The following is a 21,171-nucleotide window of genomic DNA, read 5'->3' on the forward strand; positions in this document are numbered from 1 at the left end:
TGGCCAGGTTGGTCTTGAACTCTTGGTCTCAGGTAATCCATCCACCTTGGCCTCCGAAAGTGTTGGGATTACGGGCGTGAGCCACTGTGCCCAGGAAAATAGGCTGCAATTTTAAAACTTAGACAAATTCCATTCAAGACTGCCCAGAGCCCTGACAAACAGAAGGAAATCTATATCCTTAAAGTCCAGCAGGAATGTCATCTCAAGAAGATTCTATCACCCTGCACCCTCCCAGGCAGTCAGTCACTGTTTGCTTTCTGCTCAGTAACAACAACAGTCCTAGTGATTAAGAGTGAGCTCTTGGGATGTGCTTACTGCACGTGGAACACTTAGTATTATCTCATTTAATTCTTGCAGCACTCTGACAGGTGCTGTCGCTCTCCACATATTGCAGATGAGGAATCTGGGGCCCAGAGAGTTTAAGTACCTTGCCCAAAGGCCCACACTTAGTAAACTGAGGAAGTGGGACTGGAAACCACTCGAGCTGACTCCCTCAGCCATACAAAATGGGATGCCATGTGCAAGAATACCTCGCATATTGCTTGGCACGTGACAGATGCTTAGTATCATGAGATCGATTTGTATCTACATTGGGGGGCCTCGCATTATATTCTAATACCTGTTATAACTTCAACTCATCAATGGGACAGCCAATGTCATTCTTATATCCACAGTTTAGCACAAGAGCAGGGATTGACAAATAAGTACATATATTTATATTCACTGAACCAGAATATCCGATGGTAGAGAGGCTCAGGGGTCCCTACAGTTGCAAAACAGTTTCACATCCCACATAATTTCCTCCATAGCTGCTTTGATTCTGCCCTGGGCTGTGTCCCGCTCTAATCTCTGCTCATCTCCCTGCTCCTCCCCCACTCTTCCCTCTATTTCACTTATCTGGGAAAATTCCAAAGAGTCGTCGATTTAAGTTTAACAGAGTAATGACTTTTAAATAAAAATATGGTAGAAATGGGTACTTATCGGAATGGAATGCTTTCAGACTCATGCATTTAAAGAAGATATAAATTTTAGGGCAGGCACTAAATTTTAACTGCAATCTTGGAGAAAGCCTTTCCACTAATTCATGGAGAAAAATTAACAAAGTGAAAATTGCTTATCAGTGTTCTTTTGAAGTCATGATATGCAGTCTAATTCTATAGATCATCAGGACGCTCCCAGGGAGATGGATTTATATTGATTGAGAGAGAGTTCTCTGGCCAAGGAAAACAGACACTCTTTGCAGAGAAGACCCCCCTACCCATTAGAGAGAGATCAGTCTGGGGGAGCTAGACTTTGTCACCTTAGGATCAGATGTCACCATTCATGCCTGGGCTCTCTGGCCAGGGTGACGTCAAACGGAGCACTCAATCCTTTTCATGCTTACTAAGAATTTGGCCCCTGGAAAAAGATCCAGCAAATGTAAGCAAGGGAGGTGGAGTGGGGAGCTGAGCTTCTGGCTAGACAAAGCACAGGGGGCAGGAAGGGAAGAGAGGAAAGAAGTAAAGGGGTGAAGGAGCCAGCACTCAGGGTCTTCTTCCAGGCTGCCGCCTGCTGTGTGGTGGCTTTGCCTTTGTGCTTAGTGGACTCACCCCCATGTGACAAGAAGACGTTCCACAGATGACAGCCAGCCGTGACGTCACTGGCTGCCCCTCACAGACAAGGCCGTGCCCTTTCACATCTGCCCCAATCACTCCTGTGAGAAAGGAAAACAAAAACAAATCCTCTTTAACACATAAAAAAGAGGGAGAGAAAGCTAAAAACAAGCATTAACAGATCTTCTTTTTCATAGTCAAACAACATGGAGGAAGAGTCCTGTGTGTAGGGCAGTCTCAAGCAGAAACCCAAAGGGCATACTTGCCTGCATGGGAAAACTCAGAAGCCTGCTCGGATTTTGCTTTGTTCTGGTCAATGTATGGCACCCAACATTATCATAATGGCAGTAATTGTAATTGTCATAGCAAAAGCAGCAGCTATCAGTTACTTTGTGCTCACTAAATACCAGGCACTATGCTACATATTTGCATACATGGTCTCATTTTAACCCCATTATAGATATTAATAATGCCAGACATCAGAGGAGAAACGAAAGTCTGCAGAGGTTAACTGACTTGCCCAAGGCCACACTGCTAGGAAGGAGCACAGCCAAATGGAATCTGGTTTAACACATCACATCTCAATCCCAAAGAAGTCAAAGCAAAGGAACTAACTGTCTGATGACTGAATCTTTTTGGCATCCCTAGGTCACCATTCTTATAACTACTTATCGTAGAACTCCAAGTGTGAAGGAGATGACTGAGAGCCAGTTCCTAGTAACAGAATGCCAAATAGCAGAGGGTTTCCCATAAATGGTAGAAATTTAGGCTTCTTCCCCATAGGGCTCATATTCCTTGATACTTGCAGGGCAACTGATGTTACAAATGTGACAAGAAAGCTAGGAAGACTGTTTAGGGCCTGGAATTGTATTCACTTGCTCAAATATCCAACAAGTCCCTTCTATGCACAAAACGATATATACTAAGTGTGATGTGGAAGCCACAAACATGCAGACACGCAGAACTATAACACAAAGCTGGGGGTAGAAAGTGCTTAGGCAGGACGCAGAGACTGGGACACAGGAGAGAACAGCTCCTGCTGACCTCATCAGCTCCCACGCAATGCCATGTTTGTTCTCAATCTCTAATCCTCGATGCTCTTTCCCACCTCAAGACCTTCACATTTGCTCTTTCCTCTGCCTGGAATGCCATTCCCCCAACCTCTCTGTCAGGCCAGTTCCTACTGACAGGGCTTCCCTGATCCTCTAGGACAGATGATTCTCCCTGTTAAATAGTGTCATGCACTGGACTTCCCTAGCACAAAATACACTGGTAATTTTGAAACATCATATATCCCATCTGCCTTCCTTCTATAATAAAAGTTGCTAGGGGCTGGTACTCTTACTCAAATGCTTAGCCCAGGACCTATCACAGTAGCTAGCTCAGTGCAGGAAGCAGGAGTACCAATGCTTGAGGATGCAAGGATGAGGAAGAGAAGTCCCTGCTCACAGTCTGGTGGGAAGGAGAGGGAAGCCTAAATGGAGCATTTCAGTGCAGGGAAATCAGTATATCACAGGAGGGGCCGCAAGGGCAGCTAACCCACCTATAGGGGCCCAAGGAAGTTCAGTCTATACTCAATTCTGCAGAAGTTAGCCAGGTAAATGGCAGGGTAGGAATGTCTCACCAGGCCACAAATCCCCAGATACTGAAGGCACTGGCTGCTCAGCAGCAGCCCTTGCTAGAAAGTAATGTGAGAAAAAGGCCAGAGACAGGGTTCTTACAGCTTTCGAGGGTTTTACACTGCTTTTTCCAAACTCTACCTTCTGGGGCACAGCAACCTGTGAACCTCTGCTATTGTTCAGAGGTCTAGCAGCAGGGGGAAGTAAGACTCTTCCAAACTTTCTGTGTTAGTTATCACCCGGTAGTTAGATATCCACAACCAGGCAATACAGGTCTGAGACTTTTGCCTGCAAGAATCCTTGGCCTATGTGTTTTCAGATCAAGTCCCCTGCTCTGCTCAGTACTGTGGGGCTGCCCCTGCAGGCAGCAGTTCCCAGACTCAAGTCAGCCAAGGTTGGCCCTGCTGGGAGATCTGGGCCTGGAGGGAAAGGGAAGCAAGAGCCTATTTACTTCTCTTCTGTGCCAGGCAGCAGCTGTTTCCCCTCCACCACTCGGGCTGTGCTGACAGGGCCGCTATGGCTCCAGCATCTGCTGGTGTCCCCTGCCTTTAGACTATGGGAACACCACCTCCCTCCTTAGTCCCTCCAGCCTGGGGATAGTAGCCGTTTCCATTTCACTGATCTCTGAATTGCTTCATAGGGAATGTAGCTCTTCTCAGCTCCTCCATCATCAGGATCACCATTTTTGGGTATTAAATTGCCTATTTTTTAAACACTTAGAGTGGTTTATGTTTTGCTGGATGGATCCTGAGTGATACGATTCTCCATTCAGGGCACAAAGGCTTTTGTACTGGAATGACCCAAGATATGAACTCATTTTAAGTGAGCTCTTTTTACATGCTCTTTCTATACATGTCTTATTTTATTCTTACAACAACCTAATGTGACTGGTATTAGTATTATCCTCATTTTATGGGTAAGAAAACCGAAGCTTAGAAATGAGTAGTAACTTCATCAGGGTCATGCAGCTCACAAGGAATAGGGCTGTGATTCACATTCAGGTAATCTGATTCCAAAGTGCTGGTTCTTCGCCCCCAAGACTCACAGGTTTTTCTCTAAGATAAAAATCCAACAGCCAGGCAGTCAATGTTTACTTATCTGTACAACTCAAAATATTGGAATCTTAAATACATTGATTCTGAGATCCCTGACAAAAAAGGAGTTGGCCACAGCTGGTCCACAGTATCATAAATAGGTTCAAGGAATTCCTGAGAATCACCCACATTTACCGGTTGCACACATATAAAGTACAGGCAGTTAATGTTACAGGGTCATTCAATACTAAAAGGGAATTAAAATGAAGGAACCAGAAATTTGTAGGGAATATTCATTTGTTTCTTCTTGGGTTGGCAGATTCATTGTTGCTATATCTAGACTTAGAACCTGAGAACTAGTGTGCTATTATGAGAAAAGGGTGGAATTTGGAGACAGAAGGATCTGCTATAAAATGAGGAAAATAACAACATCAAATGGCTGTTGTGATATTGCAGAAATACTTAAAAAGAGATGTTTAATGGTAGCTCTGTCACCATCATCACTACCGCCATCACTCTCTCCACCACCACCAGCATCACCATCATTATCATCCTCATCTGAACCCCCTCTCAAGAGACAATTAGATTCTTTCTTCCTTTCTAGTAAACATATCAACATCAAAGATAGGCTGGGTACTGTGCTGAGCTCTTTGAATGTTCTCTCATTTAATCTTTGCAACATCCATAAAAGGTAAACATTCTTTCTTCCTCTTAATAGATGCAGAAGCAGAAGAACAGAGTGTTCAGGTAACTTGCCCAAGGCCACACGGATTTAAGAAGCAGTGCCAGGATTTGACCATGTTCTGTCTGACTCCAAAGCTTATGTTCTTTCTATACTCCTCACTTTATGATGTTATAATTGTCTTATATAATGAAAACATACTTGGAAGTGCTAGTTCACCATGAAACACAGTGACAGCCATGGGCTAAGAGTTAGAAAAACAGAGTTTCAGCCCCAATTCTGCCACAAATAGCCCAAAAGTTTGAACTGGTTCTCTCACCTCCACAATGAGAGAAATGAATTACAAACGGAGGTCCTTCCTCAGCCATTCTCAGTATATACACAGAGCTTATCCTAAAACACGAGCTGAGGTGTCTTCTTACCTAAAATTATATATGTTGGGCGGGACTAGCCTGATTTCCCCTCAAGAGAGGTTCTCTATGATCTGCCTAATGTCCACCCCCATTCAGCAGCCATGCATAGCTGATGTTCACTGCAAGACCACATGAGTCAGAGAGTTGACATATCTTATTTTTCCTTTGGCCACACAGTGTTTTGGTGGGCTGTCCCCGAGAAAAGAGGTTCAGAGACAAGCAGGGAAAAGCAAGAAAAGGTGGGAGGAGCTTTCTTCTTTCTGGAGAAACATATTTTGCGATCCATAAAGGAATCACAGGCTGCACATGTACATCAGGAAACAATTCACAAGATGTGATTTTTGACACAAGTGCAGCCCTCAATACTGCTGGGGCCCTACATATGACCATACCAGTGTCAGTTTATTCTGCAATCCTCAAAATGTTTAAGGAGCAAAAGTAGCAGCTGAAGAAAACAGGCATAAAAAAATGGTGACATCATCAATTGTGTTTTCCCTGAAACTTGCACAATGCCCAACTGATGGCAGTTGCTCAATAAATGTTTGTTGAATTAAAAAACAAATAGCAGAAAAACAGGCTTACTAACTCAATGAACTAAATGCCTCCCACTCCTCAGTGTAACACACATAGTTCATATCAAGCAATGTTTAAAAAGAATGTTAAAAAAGGAACATTTAAAACTTCATGAACAGCTCTCTTATTTACTTTAATATGCTGTCTCCCTTCGTCTCTCCCATTCATCCAACCAACAATACTTCCACCCAAGCATTGAGTACCTACTGTATTTATGTAAAATAAAAAAGAGACTTTGCAAATGTTATGATTAAGAGTATGTTTTCCTATAATTTATCATGCTGTGGCAGTTTTGAAAGCTTACAGGGTAATACAGAAGAAAAACATCCTGAGTTCTTGCATTTGTGTTACAATTATCTCCTACTTTATAGCCATATAAAGTACTTTATAGCCTGCAAAGTATCCTCAAATACTGTAACCTTCAATTAGTCCTTAGAAAATCCTGTGATATGTGTATTTTATTTCCAGTTCACAATTGAAGAAACTGAATTTCAGAAAGGTGAAGTAATTTAGTTGAGTTTATGTAGTGACTTAGAGGTAGAAGTTGGACTCAACTAGGATTTTCAGTCTCTGAGTCTGATGTGTTGGCATCTTGAAAAAGATTCTCTTGAAACAACAACTTCAGGCACCTTCTCTGAAGTAGCAAAAAGGATAAGAAGGGTTTTGAACATACTTAAGACTATATCAGTTTGAGACTCTTGATTCAACCATTTGGATTAATGAACTGACTGATGAATCCCATCCAGTGAGTTTCTTGCCAAAGCTGGCTGGGAGGTTTCTGGAGTTCCTGGAGAGGAAGGTCTCCAGAGAAGGCTCCCTAGTGACCACCAGCTTTATGTATGCAAATTGACAACTGTATGCTCCTGGAAGGATAACAATCATATCAAAGACATGTTCTCTGCAGAAGACCTAACACCAGACTACACACAAGCAGACACTGAAGTCCATTGTTTTGACTAACATTCATTTATGTTATACAGAACACAATATATTGGGTTAGTATTATGGCACAGTGTTTAAAAATAAGGACTCATTCATCATGTGATTTCTTATCTTCTTTATGTTTATCTTCTTTATGTCTCGATTTCTACATCTCTACAATATGAATAGTATCCTCCTCACAGATTATAAAAATTACATATATGTTAATATAGGTGTGAAGTACCTATAACAGTGCTAATAAGAGCATTCTGTGATGGAAATGTTCTATATTTGCACTGTCCGATACAGTAGATACCAGACACATGTGGCAATTGAGCCCTGAAAATGTGGCTAGTACAACTGAGGACTGAATTTTTTATTCTATTTTAATTAATTCACATTCAAGTAGCAACATAGAGCTAGTGGATATTATATTGAATGGTACAGGTTAAAACATGCTTAGTACTGTATGAATCTTTGCTGTTTTTATTATTTTTATTATTGTTATTGCTGTTTTTGTTGTTTATCTACTTCTTCAGAGTTAGGCTTGAATCCCTCTTTCATCCCCTTGGGCAAAAATGCCTTGATCCCTTAGAACTTCAATTTCCATATCTGAAGAATCTGGATAGCAATACTTACCCACAAAGTTGCGGTGAGAATTAAGTGAGAATTAGGTGGAACACACTGGTACTCAATAAATGGGAGCTACTCCATCCAGGACCTACAGAAGTGCCTGGCACAAGCAGGGCTCCGTATGGGTGGGATCTTTTCTCTTTATTCCTGAATGTGATTTGGTGGTCCTTGCCACTAAGCATTTGCTTACTGTGCTCCCTCTGCCTAGGATATCCTTTCCACCAATACACCTCATCCCATAACAATCCTAGGGAACACGGATTCCACTTTGAAGACTCAGTTGCAGCATCAGAAGTCTTTCCTGATCACATCTCCCCACATCCCCAAAACACCCCAGACCAGCAGAACCGACCAAGCCTCCTTCCTTTGTAGCCCATCTCCTGACCCTCTACAGATTCTACCACTGTAACTGTAGTTTATGTGTTTGCACAGACAACACAAACAAATCCCTCTACTACACTATAAGCAAATGGAGGCCAGGGCAAGTCTTCACACTGCAGTGGCTCACTATTTTTTGGTGTTGTCGTCGATGAATGAATGAATGAATGAATGAATGAATAAATGAATGTGTGTGGCAGAAGTCACATACTAGTAAAGCACAAGACATTTTCTAGGTAACAACAGCACATTTAATCACTGACAAAGGCTCCATGTCTTAAATATGAATAAAGGTAAAAAATATTGATGGGTTTTGAGTGGCCACTCATGGGTAATAATATAATTACTGGAGCCTCACAACATATCTTGTCAAAAATCACTGGTAAAGACTAAAGGTTCTAAGATCCTTGATTACTGGGAGATTGCTTTGTGCTGGACACTTTGCAAATATTATCATATTTGATTCCCACAATGATATTGCAAGGTAGTTATTATCACATTGATTTACAAATAGAGAAGAGGAGAGTAAAGTTTTTCAAGCAACTTCTACAAGGTCCCACATTGCTAAATTGCGGGGGATCTGGGGGTGGGACTATATCACACCCAGATCTACCTGACTCTAACTCTATCTTATCCTACATTATCTCGTGGAGTTCACAGAAGCTAGTTCCTTTCTTTTCAACTGCTTACAAGAACTCTAAGTATTCCCAGACAATAGCATAGCTGAACTCAGATCTCTTTCAGGACTTACTGTCAAAATGCCACTAAAGCAAACCCAAAGGGTTAACCTCAAGCCTAGCAAATGAAGGGCCACTAAAAGGTGGCCGGGCGTGGTGGCTCATGCCTGTAATCTCAGCACTTTGGGAGGCCTAGGCGGGTGGATCATGAGGTCAGGAGTTCGAGACCAGCCTGGCTAATATGGTGAAACCCCACCTCTACTACAAATACAAAAATTAGCCAGACATGGTGGCATGCACCTGTAATCCCAGCTACTTGGGGGGTGAGGCAGGAGAATCGCTTGAACTCAGGAGGTGGAGGATGCAGTGAACCGAGATTGTGCCACTGCACTCTAGCATGGGCCACAGAGCGAGACTCCATCTCAAAAAAAAAAAAAAAAAAAAGTCAAAAAGGTAATCCCAATGTTTTATAAAGTATTGCTTTGACCTTAAAAGAAATGTGGTCTAGAACTTACTCCAACTAAATCTTAAAGTAGGTTTACTTTAAAAAACTAATCCCACAATTTAAGCCAACAGAGAAATTTTACACACCTTGACATTGCCACTGCTCCCTCCCCAGCAACCCTCCCACCCTCTGCAGAGCAAGAAAGATAATAGGAAAGGTCTTTGTCTACATGAGATGTAAACAGACATTTACTAGATATATGAACTAGTTAGGGCGTAATGGTTCAAAGAAAGGGCCCTGGAACTAGACTGCTTGGTTTCAAGTCTGGCAAGTAGGTCAAATCACTTAAGCTTCCTGTGTCTCAGTCTCATGATCTATAAAATTGAAATGATGATAGAATGTAGCTTATAGGGCTATCATGAAGATTAACTGAGTGGAACAATGTCTGGGACAGTTTACACAATATATTTTCACCATTTTTGTTGTTACTGCCGACAACTTCCAATCTTTGGTGTTAATAGCAAGGCTTGGCATAACAGTTCATTTGCTTTCAGCACGGTGTGTGCTTTGCCAGAGTTATTTGGGTTTACTTAGATTGACTGGAACATCTGTTTTCTGTCCTTGACTATACAACTGATGACAAAATAATTGGGGGCCCAGGGGAATAAGGAAAATGAGGTACCAGGTAGTAGGCATAACCCAGGCTAGCATTTTAAACATTAAGAATAAACCAAAATCTGTTTATTTCACGAAAAGCCACAATTACATGCAGTACCATGCATGCTGCAATTTAACTTGGAATGGCATTCATCATTTCTGTCTTCATGCCACACTCCTCCATGACTTACAGCAATCAGAAACCAATTCAAGAGGCGGGTTGTTTTGGGAGGAGTGGAGAGAACAAAGAACAGACCTTCCAATAACTGGGTCTCATTCCTCTGTTTCTCCTTTCTACCCAGAAAGATCGGATCTCAAAGGTAGGCTAATATGTATAGCTTGGAAATCTGAGACTTAGAGAAAACTAGAAAAATCCACAGCGAAGACAAAGCAAAAACTTGATTTCAGAAATTCCTTTCTTCCTAACCTCAATACAGCCTCTAGATTACTTGGATATTATCATCTATGACTTCAGACAAGACAACTTCTCATTCTCAGACATTAGGCATGGTAAAGTATCAGGTTGAAATCTAATCCAAACAGCCAAGTTAACTCACAAAAATTACTTTGTAAAAATTAAAAACAGAAACAAAATTAAGAGAACTGGCCTAAGCACCACAAATGCATCTTATGGAGTAAGTCCTTAAATAGATCGAATACTGTGATTTGAAAGTGCACAAACGCTTCCTGAAAATTTATAAATTGATTAATTCAACAGCTATTTACTGATCCCCAATTATAAGGCAGGAACTATGCTGGGTGCTGAAAATCTAAAGATGAAAGTTGTTTCCTTGTATTTTACAAGATCCCAGTCTAGCAGTGATGGAAAGATACACAGGCAGACATTTATGAGACATTATGGGAGTGACCAGTGACTCAGATCTGAATAGTCTAATAGAAGGAAGGAGCCCCAGTCCCTGACCTCGTTTGGATGGTTGGAGGCAGGGGCTTCTAAAGCAGGTGAGGCAGAAGTGTATCAGCCATCGGGGAAGGAAGATGGGGAGGGAAAGGCTTTCAAGTACACCTTGAGACAAAAGAGACAAAGTCAAATACACAGTAGAGAGAAATAGCCAGATGGCACAAAATTGTTGAGCTACACAGTCTGAAGGAGATGGAACTCTGCATTCTGAAGAAGCTGGTTGGTGTAAAGTTCTGGGTCTGAAGTCTGACAGATCTGTATTTGATTCTTTCTCACCACCAGTCTCCTGTGCAAACTTCTGTAAGGGAACACACCTCTTCCAACCCCACGTTTCTCACTTGTAAGGTGAAAATAATGGCATTTCCTTTACAGGGTCATTTTTCCTGGTATCTGCACTTGATGGGGTTCAGGACATGCTACCCCAAAATATGGCATATTAGTATTTTGAATAGTTTAAGCTGAAGGTATCTGAGAAAATCATAGAGGCATAGAGGTCACTCTTACCTTTCCCCCACCATTCTCCCCTAAAGCAGGTCATTAAACCTAGGAAGGATTTTCTGAATGTCCCCTGAAGCAGGTCATAAGACCCTCATATGAGAGGTGCCCTCCCTGTACTCAAAGGAAAGCACCATCCTTATGTCTGGAGATGAAGGATCACAGGGATGGATCTGCACTAACAGGCCTTGCTAAGTTCCCCAGTTTATTATCATTAAATCATGCCCTTCTTGCCCTATCATATTTTTCCATGTCTGTCTACCCTTCATCAAGCCTAACATAAAAATACTCACATTTAACTGTTCCTCTGGGTCTGCATTTCCGTATGATAGCTCCCATGTCACATAAAACATATTACATAAATGTGTATGCTTCTCTCTTGTTAATCTATCTTTTGTTAAAAGGGTCCCAGCTATGACCCTAGGATAGACAGAAGAAAAGATAACTCTCCTCCTCTATACTCTATTTGCAGTACAGGACCCAAAGAAACCCCCCAGCTTATCCTGGGGCAAACTGGAATAGTTGTTCATCCGAGGTGTAAGGCAAGAGCCTTGTACTTGGGATATAGGCACTACTAAAAAATGTTAGTGTAAATTTCTCTTAGGAGAAAGCAGGACTAGGTTGCCTTCAGCAACCTTCTCTTGCCCCTAGACAAATGGTCTCATTCATAAAATTATTCAAAGGCTCCTTGAAGTTAGGGAAAGTAATCAGCACCCCAGAAAATCCCCTCAAAAACATAAAACGAACCAGTGAGATGCTTCAGGAGAACACCAGGAAAGAGATGGGAAATGACAGGACAGGTTATTTAGGACATTTAAACTTAAAAAAGGCCTGAAATTTAAGGAAAACAAAAATATTAATTAGCAGGCTAGCTCTCTTCTCTCTCCAACCTCTGATGCCAAGCTCAGTACCACCTCCCGTGATAGGAGTTTCGGTTGCAACAGAAACTTCCAAAGGTTTTGTTGGGGTTAGTTGAACATTGACAGATTCTTCACAGCTTGGAATTAACTCTGAGAGCCAAAACCAGGCCAAGTTTCTATAAAGGCTAGGACTTTCTCTGGGGAGGGTTACAGAGCTCTCCCACATCTAGACTGATTAATTTATCCTTGACCCAAGCTTCAGACAATAAGACCAAAAAGACAAATAGATCCTGAAGCTGGATGTTGATCCCTCCCCTGCCACTATTCCTAGGAGACTGGAGATGGGATTGTAAGGTGACCCCTACCGCCAGATAAGACTCAGGCCAGAGGGCTCAGAGAATTAAGTGATAGGCAGAGCAGCTGGGGAGAGAAAACAAGCAAAACCAAACCAAACCCTAAGCAGGATAAAAAGCCCAGGGTTGCGACACAATGAATGACATGTGGCTGACATAGTTTCAAAGACAACAACAGCTTAGGTAAATAAATATGTAGAAGATGAGAGTAAAAATGAATTACAGAAAATCTCATGAGGTATGCACTGACATTTTTCGAAACCTGCAGTTGGAATGACATCTCTGCTTCTACTGAGGACAAGATTTAGCTCTCCTCTCCACCTCTGCACCTGCTCTTGACACCTGCCCACCTTCTCTGGACAGCAGCCCCAGCCAGGCTTGGTTCTCCTTTCTCTGTGCCCATCCTAGGTACCTTAGGGAATGAGTGCCTGTGAGGAAGGGCACTGGCTTTGAGGGAGACACTTTCAGATATCACCACTTACATGACCTCACGCAAATGAGCTGAATTTTTTGGGCATCTGACATCCCATCTCTAAAAGGGAAATGATTTAAAAGTAAAAAAAGTCAGGTGTGGTGGCTCATGCCTGTAATCCCAGCACTTTGGCAGGCCAAGGCAGGTGGCTCAACTGAGGTCGGGAGCTCGAGACCAGCCTGACCAACATGGAGAAACCCCATCTCTACTAAAAATACAAAAGTAGGCGGGCGTGGTGATGCGTGCCTGTAATCCCAGCTACTCGGGAGGCTGAGACAGGAGAATTGCTTGAACCTGGGAGGCGGAGGTTGCAGTGAGCCAAGATCACGCCATTGCACTCCAGCCTGGGCAATAAGAGTGAAACTCCATCTCCAAAAAAAAAAAAAAAAAAAAAGGAAAGAACATACATATAATCTTGGCTTGAAAGAACAGTGCTGTCACATGTTCAGCCCTGATTAATAGTATCTCCCTCCTCTGTTTAGAAGGATTCAATTTAGTAAACATTTACAGAGCATGACTTTACATCAGGCACTGTGCTCAGCACTGCTGGGGAAATAATACTCGAAAAAAAAGTAATCCCTGTCCTCAAAGAGTTTATAATCTCCTGAGGAGCCAAGGACATGGCAGAGGCAGACTAATCATGGTTTCAACAAAGGACAAACCAGTCTTCTGGCAAGAAGAAGTAATTCCTGCTGTATGGGCCTAAGAAAGCTTCTTTACTGAAGCCCTCTTTCCTCTGACCTTATGATTAGAAGGATCTCCTCCACCCTGGCTGTGGCTGCTGACTCCCAGCTATAAAAACTGCTTAACTGTTAGCAGCAGCAGCAGCAGCTAGTAGTTGTGTAGTATTTACCCAGGCCAGGTGTTGTTTGAGTGCTTTAGGTAAATTAACTTATTTAATTCTAACAACTGCTATGATGATACTGATGATACCCATTTTGGAGATGAAATATTTAGACTCAGCATGTTCAGTAACTGACACATGATCACAAAGACAGTAGGTGACAGCATGGAATAAAAACTTAGGTAGTCTGGCTCCTGAAATCATACCTTTTTTCTAACCATTAGGCTGTTGAAATGGTGTTATCTGTATCCCTGTACATATTTTTGTACACTCAAGTACATATTTCTGTTGGACATATTCTGCATATCCATATTATTTTTCATTCTCCTTCTGCTTTTTCTCCTATTAAATTCTGCATTTCAAAGGAAATAATTTTAAAATGATTTTTCAAATAACATTTAATCCGCCATTTTGAAGTACCATTAGGCAAACCTGGAATATGTCCAAGTCAGTCCTGTTTTCTTGTGAGTTCTTTGGAATGGTAACTCCCCAAACTCCCTTCAGCATGGGACACAGGCAGTAACTGGGCCAGACAAGATGGAGCAGCTACCATCTTGCCAGGATTTCCAGCTCTGCACAGGCCTGGCAGCACCTGCTGTGCTGTCGGTGGAAACTGTGCCTTCAAGTTGGATGGTCCTTTTCATTGTCCATATCCTCCCTCCATTCAGCTGTCTGCCTGCCAATCTACAGCCAAAATTCTGGCAGGCTGCCAGGTGTTCTTCCCTTCTTCTCCCTTCCATCATCTTTCTATGGCGCTGTGTGGCCCAAGGCAGAGATGAAAGAGGCTCAGAATCCCTGGTTATATATACAAGAGAAACTCAATGTATTAACATTCCGTGGAGAAAGTAATCACTGATTAACTAATTTCAGCTGAGTAAGTGGCAATTCTATCTAATACACTGTTTGAGGAAGGCTCACTGTTAAAGATATCAAAAACAAACAAACAAACAAAAAACCTACTTGCTACCACTATCACTAACGGATTGTGCACTAAAAAAGAGGATTCTTAACATAATTTTTCCCTTTCTTAATTACTTATGATTATGAGTATAGCAAAGAGGGAATAGAATTTAACATTTATGAAGCACCTAATACAGGCAGGAAGTGTGCTGAGTTGGGAGTTGCTCCTTTGTGTGCTGACGTATAAAGTGATACACCCTGACTTCATTTCTAACAAACTTCTCTCCTTCTCTAATTGCCTGTTAATTACCACTCACCTCCTCCTCTCCATTCTTCACAGCCAGGTTATTTCATACTCATGTCTGCATTTCCAGTGCCTAGAACAGGGCTGCCCAGAGCCTTTGATATTTTTAATAAACTTTATCAATGAAGTATAACCTACATTAGAAAGCTACAAATTTTAAGTATAGAGTTTAGTGGATCCTTACAAAGTAAACACACCTATCCAGATCAAGAATAAACCTCTTCATGTCCTTTTCCAAATACCATGCCTTACCAGAGATAACCACTGTCCAGATGTCTAGACCACAGGATTTGCTTAATTTTTAAACCATTCAGTGTATTTTCTTTGTGCCAGCTTCAGTCACCCATGTTTGTGAGATTCAACCACACTGCTGCATGTAGCAATACTTTGTACATTTTTGTTGCTCTATGATCCTCCACTCTATGAATATACCAAACATTGATGAATTCTACTATTGACGGGAACTGGGCATTTGTTTGCAGTTTTTGCCTATTGCAAATAATGGTTTTATGTGTATTATTACATATATATTTTTTTCTGGTACACATTTCTGTTGGATATATGTCTAAGAATAGGACTGCTGAATCACAGCCTATCAAGATACTGCCAAACTCTTTCCCAAAGTGTGGTCATATTTCCACAGCAATGCTTCAGCATTTCAGGTGTTTCACATCACCATCAATACTTGGCATTATCAAACTTTTTGATTTTAGCCAACCTGCGGGGTGTGTAGTTATATCACAGTATGGTTTTAATTTGGACTTTCCTAATGACTAACAAGGCTGGAAAATTTTTCATATCTTGTTGTCCATTTGTATATCCTCTTTTCTGCAAAGCCGCTGAAATATATATATATGTACACATTTATACACACATATATATACACATATTTAACCATTGTTCTGTCAGCATAATTGTTCTTTTCTCTTTAATGTGTAGACATTCTCTGTATACTCTGGATACACATCTTTTGTTACATGCATTGAAACTATTTCCTTCCACTTTGTGGCTTGCATTCTCACTCTTTTAAAGGCAGCTTTTGATGAAAAGAAGTTTCTTATTTTAACATAGTCTTATTTACCAATCCTTTCCTTTGTGGTTGTACTTATATTAATGTCCTATTTAGGAAAATGGTCTATCTCAAGATCATGAAGACTTTGTCTTTTAGGAACTTTATCTTTTTACATTTCATACTTAAGTCTTTAATCTGTTTGGAATGTATTTGTATGTATAGTATAAGGAGAGGGGCCAAAATTCAATATACTGATAACCAATCAGCAGGGCACTATTTCACTGAAAAGTACATTGTTTCCTTACAGCTCTGGCAACGGCACTTTTGCACAGATTAACTCCCCATACATGTGTAAGTTTGTTTCTGGGCTCTTTAATCTGTTTTCCTATGGGTTACTTGTCTGTCCTTGCCTCAATACCATTCTTAATTACTTCATAATAAGTTCTGATATCTGGCATTAGGGAGTTTTCCCAACTTTGTTCTTTTTCAAGATTGTCTTATCATTTCCATGCAAGTTTTAGGATGTCTACCAATTTCTATCCTCTCACACACAAATCTGCTAGAATTTTGAACTGGAGTACATTTAATCTACAGAAAAACCGGGAAGAAACTGTGACATTTATAATACTGTTTTCCAGTCGATGAACATCATATATCCCTCGATTTAGTTATGACTTCTTTAGTTTCTCTCAATGTTTTATAGTCTGCATAGTTGTCTTACACATCTTCATTCCTACTTAATACTTAATATTGTTATTTTATTGTAAATCATGCTATTTTAAAATTATTATTTTCTAAATGGTTGCTTCTGGATTACAGAAATAAAATTGAGTTTTGTATTGACTTTCTGCAATAACAACCTCGCTAAATTACTTATTAATTTTAATATTTTATCTATTGATTCTTTTGATATTCTATATATGTATAATTGTATCATCTATGATGTTAGCTTGATTTCTTTCTAATTTTTATACTTTTAATTTATTTTTCTTGACTTGTTGCACAGGGTAGGCCCTGTGGAATAAAAGTGGTAAGAATTGGAACATTTTTAATAATTCACCATTAAGTATGATATTTGCATTAGGTTTTTTTCTTTGTTGCTATCCTTAATCAAAATAAGTTATTTCTACTCCTAGTTTGCCATGATTTTTTAAAAAAACATGAATATGTGCTAAGTTGTATCAAAAGCACTTGTAAACAACTGTTAACATAATTTTTCTCTTGTATCCTTTTAATATGGAATTGCATTAATTGATTATTCAAAAGTTAAAATAACTCACTGGAGTTCTTTTATAAGTTTTGGAAAACTTTTGGCCAATATCTCTTCAAATATAGCTTCTATGTATGATTTATTATTTCTCTTCTCTCATTCTTGGACTCCAGCTACACCTTTGTTAGACACCTTTACCATGCTCCACATATCTCATACTTGTTTGTGTATTTCACGTATTTTCCATCCTTTTGTATATTGGCTGTAGAATAAATAGTTTTTTCAGATCTATGTTTCAGTTCCCTAATTATCTTTTCAATTATATTGCATGCTGTTGACTTGACTACATCTAGTCAGTTCTTAATCTCAATTATTAGTTTCAGTTCTAGAATTCCCATTTCTTTTTCTACTTCCCAGATCTCTGCTGAATTCTCCATCTTCTCCTATAATTTCTTGACCATGTTAATCACAGGTATGTTAGAGTTCATGTCAAATACCACCAGCATACGGATTTTTCTGTGGGTTTGTTTTTACTCTTGATTTTCGAAGTTGTTCATATTTTACATGCTTATTTTCTGTTGAATGCAGCCATTATATATGACACCTTTTAGTTACAACTTGAGCTTTTGATTATGTTACCTACCTCAAGGAAGGATATAACCTTGCTTCTTACAGTTAGCTCAAGTAGGGATAAATGATCTGAATTTAATCAGATGTTAATTTAATTCAAACCCAGGCTTCGGCCTTTGTAAAGCTTGTCTATTTTTAGTTTATATTACTCTCGGGGTCCCAACTAACACCTAGAGGATTTACTAGTATTCTCCTTCTTAACTGATGTCCAAACTCAAATATTTATACTTCCAGCCTGCAGACTGCCCAAATTGGTGTTTAGCTTCTGGGCCTCTGAGTTGCAGGTTTCAACTCAGCAAACTCTCAGAGTGTATTATAAAATGGCGGAAATGTTGAGTCCAAATCTCAGCAAATGAGCAAATGCTCAGCGTATAAAAGGGTGGAAATGTTGAACCCAGCTCTCTAGGCTTCTCTTCTGATCTTGGCCCCTCATGTCCTTTAGTAGCTCTCTGGTGCCTTCATTCAGGTTTGTTTGTGAGTTGTATATGTGGATACATTTAATTTTCACCAACTTTTTATTTTGGGGGACCAAGAGAACAGCCCATTGTTGCCAGAAAAAAAAAATCAATAAATGGTAAGTGAATAAATTAATGAATTAAGTACTTTCTATTTGTGATCACATTTATTCCAGCAATACCACTTCAATAATAGGAAAATTTTGGCATATAAAAGTGGATATATTAGTAGAAGAAAAAGCATGAATCTTGCTCTTTGCACTTATATAAAAAAGTGAGGTTTAAAGAGGTGACTTGTAGAAGTTACATAACTGGTAAGGGCAGATTTGAGACTTACACTCAACCCTCCTGACACACAGATTCTGCTTATTTCTGTTGAACGGTGCCATGCTGTGATTGTCCAGTGCACTCTTGCTTCAGAGAGCTAAATAATGCCCATGCGTTAAAGGACCCCATCACTGTTCATCAGCCTATTTTTTAATTGTTTAATGTCCCCTCTTGTTCCATTGATACTGCCTTGGAATTGCGTCAGTTCTGGTCTTCAAGGTCTAACAGTCCTGTCTTCTGGTTCATTAACCTTACTGCCTCCAAAGTTTCTGTTTACAAGCTAGTACGTTAAGGATAAAAATTCCAAACTCTTTTAAATGATGGTCAAGGCCCTCAAAAACTTTGTCCCCACATATATCTCTCACACTTCCATTTCAGCATACTCTATACTACAGTATACTTGGTATTCTGCAGCCAAAGGGGTACCCTCATGTTTCTGGATCTTGGTGCATACTACGTCCCTCTGCTTCCCTCTTCTTCTCATCCTCCTCCCTGCCTGGCCGTCTTGTCCATCTGATAAATTCCTATTTCTCTGTCCTATTTATCTTTAAGTGTCAAACCAATCATTTTTCAGGGAAGGGGAGGGAATTTTACTAACCTGCTCAGGTAAAGTGAGGTTAGACTCCTGTAATAGCCCAGACATGCTTTTATCAGACATTTCCCACTTCATACTCGGATGGCTTACTTGCCTGTTTCTCCAATTAGAATGGGAGTTCTTTGAGGACAGAGACTATAATTTGTTCATATTTATATCTTTAGTACCTAGCACAGTACCTGACATGAAAGGCAGATATGTTACCTGTTGATTGAAGCTAGGAGAAAATAATATTTTTGCATAGTCAGTTATTAATTATTAAAATTACTGCATATTTTATCTATAATTCTAAGTCAGTAGTGCTGGATGACAGTCAAAAAATAATCCTTGTACTTTCCTACAGTGTGTGGACTCTAGGGCAAGTGTTTTCTCAGCTTTGGGAGGCCTTTTGTTTTGCTTATTTAACTTCAGGATTTATGGCTCTACTTCAAATGAGTGAGTATACTAGATATGTCCATCAAAAACAATAGATTTAAATGAATGCACAGTTTAGAGACTGGATGAATTACTCTGATTGCCGTGAAGTTAACAAGTTATTATTATCTTCTGCCAAATATGAGGTGAAATCTATTTCAAATTAAAAAGGAAAAATATTTTTATACATTTAATTTAGTAATAGCTATGTGAATAGAAAGAGCTAGGAAAATATAAAGAACATCAAAAATTTTAAATAACTTTTGCCTAATGCATGGATTTATTTTAAAAAGTTGTCAAACTCCCTATCTTCTTTTCAAGCCCCACTGCCAAAACCCTATTTCAGGAAACCCCTTTGCCTTTTCCCCCAACTAGTGTGTATAAAATTATATAAAGCCATGCTTAAAATGAATCTCTGGCTTGAGATCACCTTCAATGACTTCCCAATGCCTCCAGGGAGAAAGAGGAAGCACAAACTTCAAAACAGTACTCAGATGGGACAGACTCCCAATCTATCTCCACCTATTTGATCATTACATCCTCTTCTGCCAGGAATCCCTTAGAGATATCATAGGTTTCAGCCAAACTGAAATGCTTACTATTCCAAACCTCATTTCAGTGCCTCCACTTATGTTATTCTCTCCATCCAGAACACTCTACATTTCATTGCTTCCAGTGGAGAATACACCTATTATTCCAGATTCATTCAAAGGCTATCCCTTCCCACTTCCCTGAAGGACCACAGTAGCTAACCTCAGGGGGTTCTCACTGCCAGCTGTGTGACCTTCAGCAAGTTGCTGGAATCAATGTGAAGATTAAACATGTAGACTCTCCAGAAGATTTCTATCATGAAGGTCCCTCAATACATATTCGTATTTTTGTATTTTCTTTGCCTTACTGTTTCAACTAAAAGTGATTCCTCCCTTTTTAAAATTCCTGTAGAACTCAATCCATCTGTCTCTATTTCTTTGTATCACTGTATTTGCCACAGTAACTAGTCTAGTGCTTAGCATGTTAAGCAAACCCATTCATTCAGGCATGTATTCATTGATGCATATATTCATTCATTTACTGAGCTAAGAGCTACAGAGAGGAAGATGACCAGATTCCATTGCTCATAAGAAGTTCACAGTTTAAGTCGGGGAGACAGCTATGTAATCAAGTATTTAGGTGTTTAAATGTTATTGTCTGCATGTTACATTTAATGATAGATATGCATAAGGGAAACAAATTATTAGGCCACATGCATTTGGCTGAGCTATAATGAAACACCACAGTAAAGCAGACAGTATATAAATTCCTTTGAAAAGCCACATTAATGGGCATGTTTAATATATTTCACAAAATCCAATTGCGTGGGTTTTTCTTTACAAATTTGAGCTGTGAGAGGCCTCAATCTAGAAGGCATATAAAGTTTTCATTCATATTATTGATACTAGTAGGAGACTCTGGTCTGAGGGTTTCATAGTGGTGAGTCACAAGGCTGACACACTTCTAACTCTTGAGGCTAAATTCAGCCCAGGGACATGTAACAATACAGATCGACAGCCTAACACATTCTCTTTCAACAAAATAGAAGAGGCTTAGCTTTCCCTAGGGCTGGGGAGCATTTGGTTAAAAAATGCTCCATGTCTTCAGGTTTTAGAACATTAGAAGAAAATCATCTACAGCTGTTAACGCTGGCTTGGGTGAAGCTATACAATGGTAAGAGAGAGCAGGCTGGTACCAGACAGACCAGGATTCTCTCTGTTCAACCA

General features: G+C 40.1%; 1 protein-coding gene across 30 annotated transcripts in view; it reads right to left on the reverse strand.

Moving 5' to 3' along the window:
- The window catches only part of FGGY (FGGY carbohydrate kinase domain containing), a 452,310-nt gene that overhangs the window by 198,704 nt on the left and 232,435 nt on the right, over positions 1 to 21,171 (reverse strand). For all 30 annotated transcript variants that reach the window (XM_074005584.1, XM_065521686.2, XM_065521719.2 and 27 more), the window contains one exon: positions 1,590 to 1,693. In XM_074005584.1, the coding sequence (XP_073861685.1) occupies positions 1,590 to 1,693 (104 nt within the window). The remainder of the gene's footprint in view (positions 1 to 1,589; positions 1,694 to 21,171) is intronic.

This window comes from Macaca fascicularis, chromosome 1 (assembly GCF_037993035.2).
Source record: "Macaca fascicularis isolate 582-1 chromosome 1, T2T-MFA8v1.1".
NCBI lineage: Eukaryota > Metazoa > Chordata > Mammalia > Primates > Cercopithecidae > Macaca > Macaca fascicularis.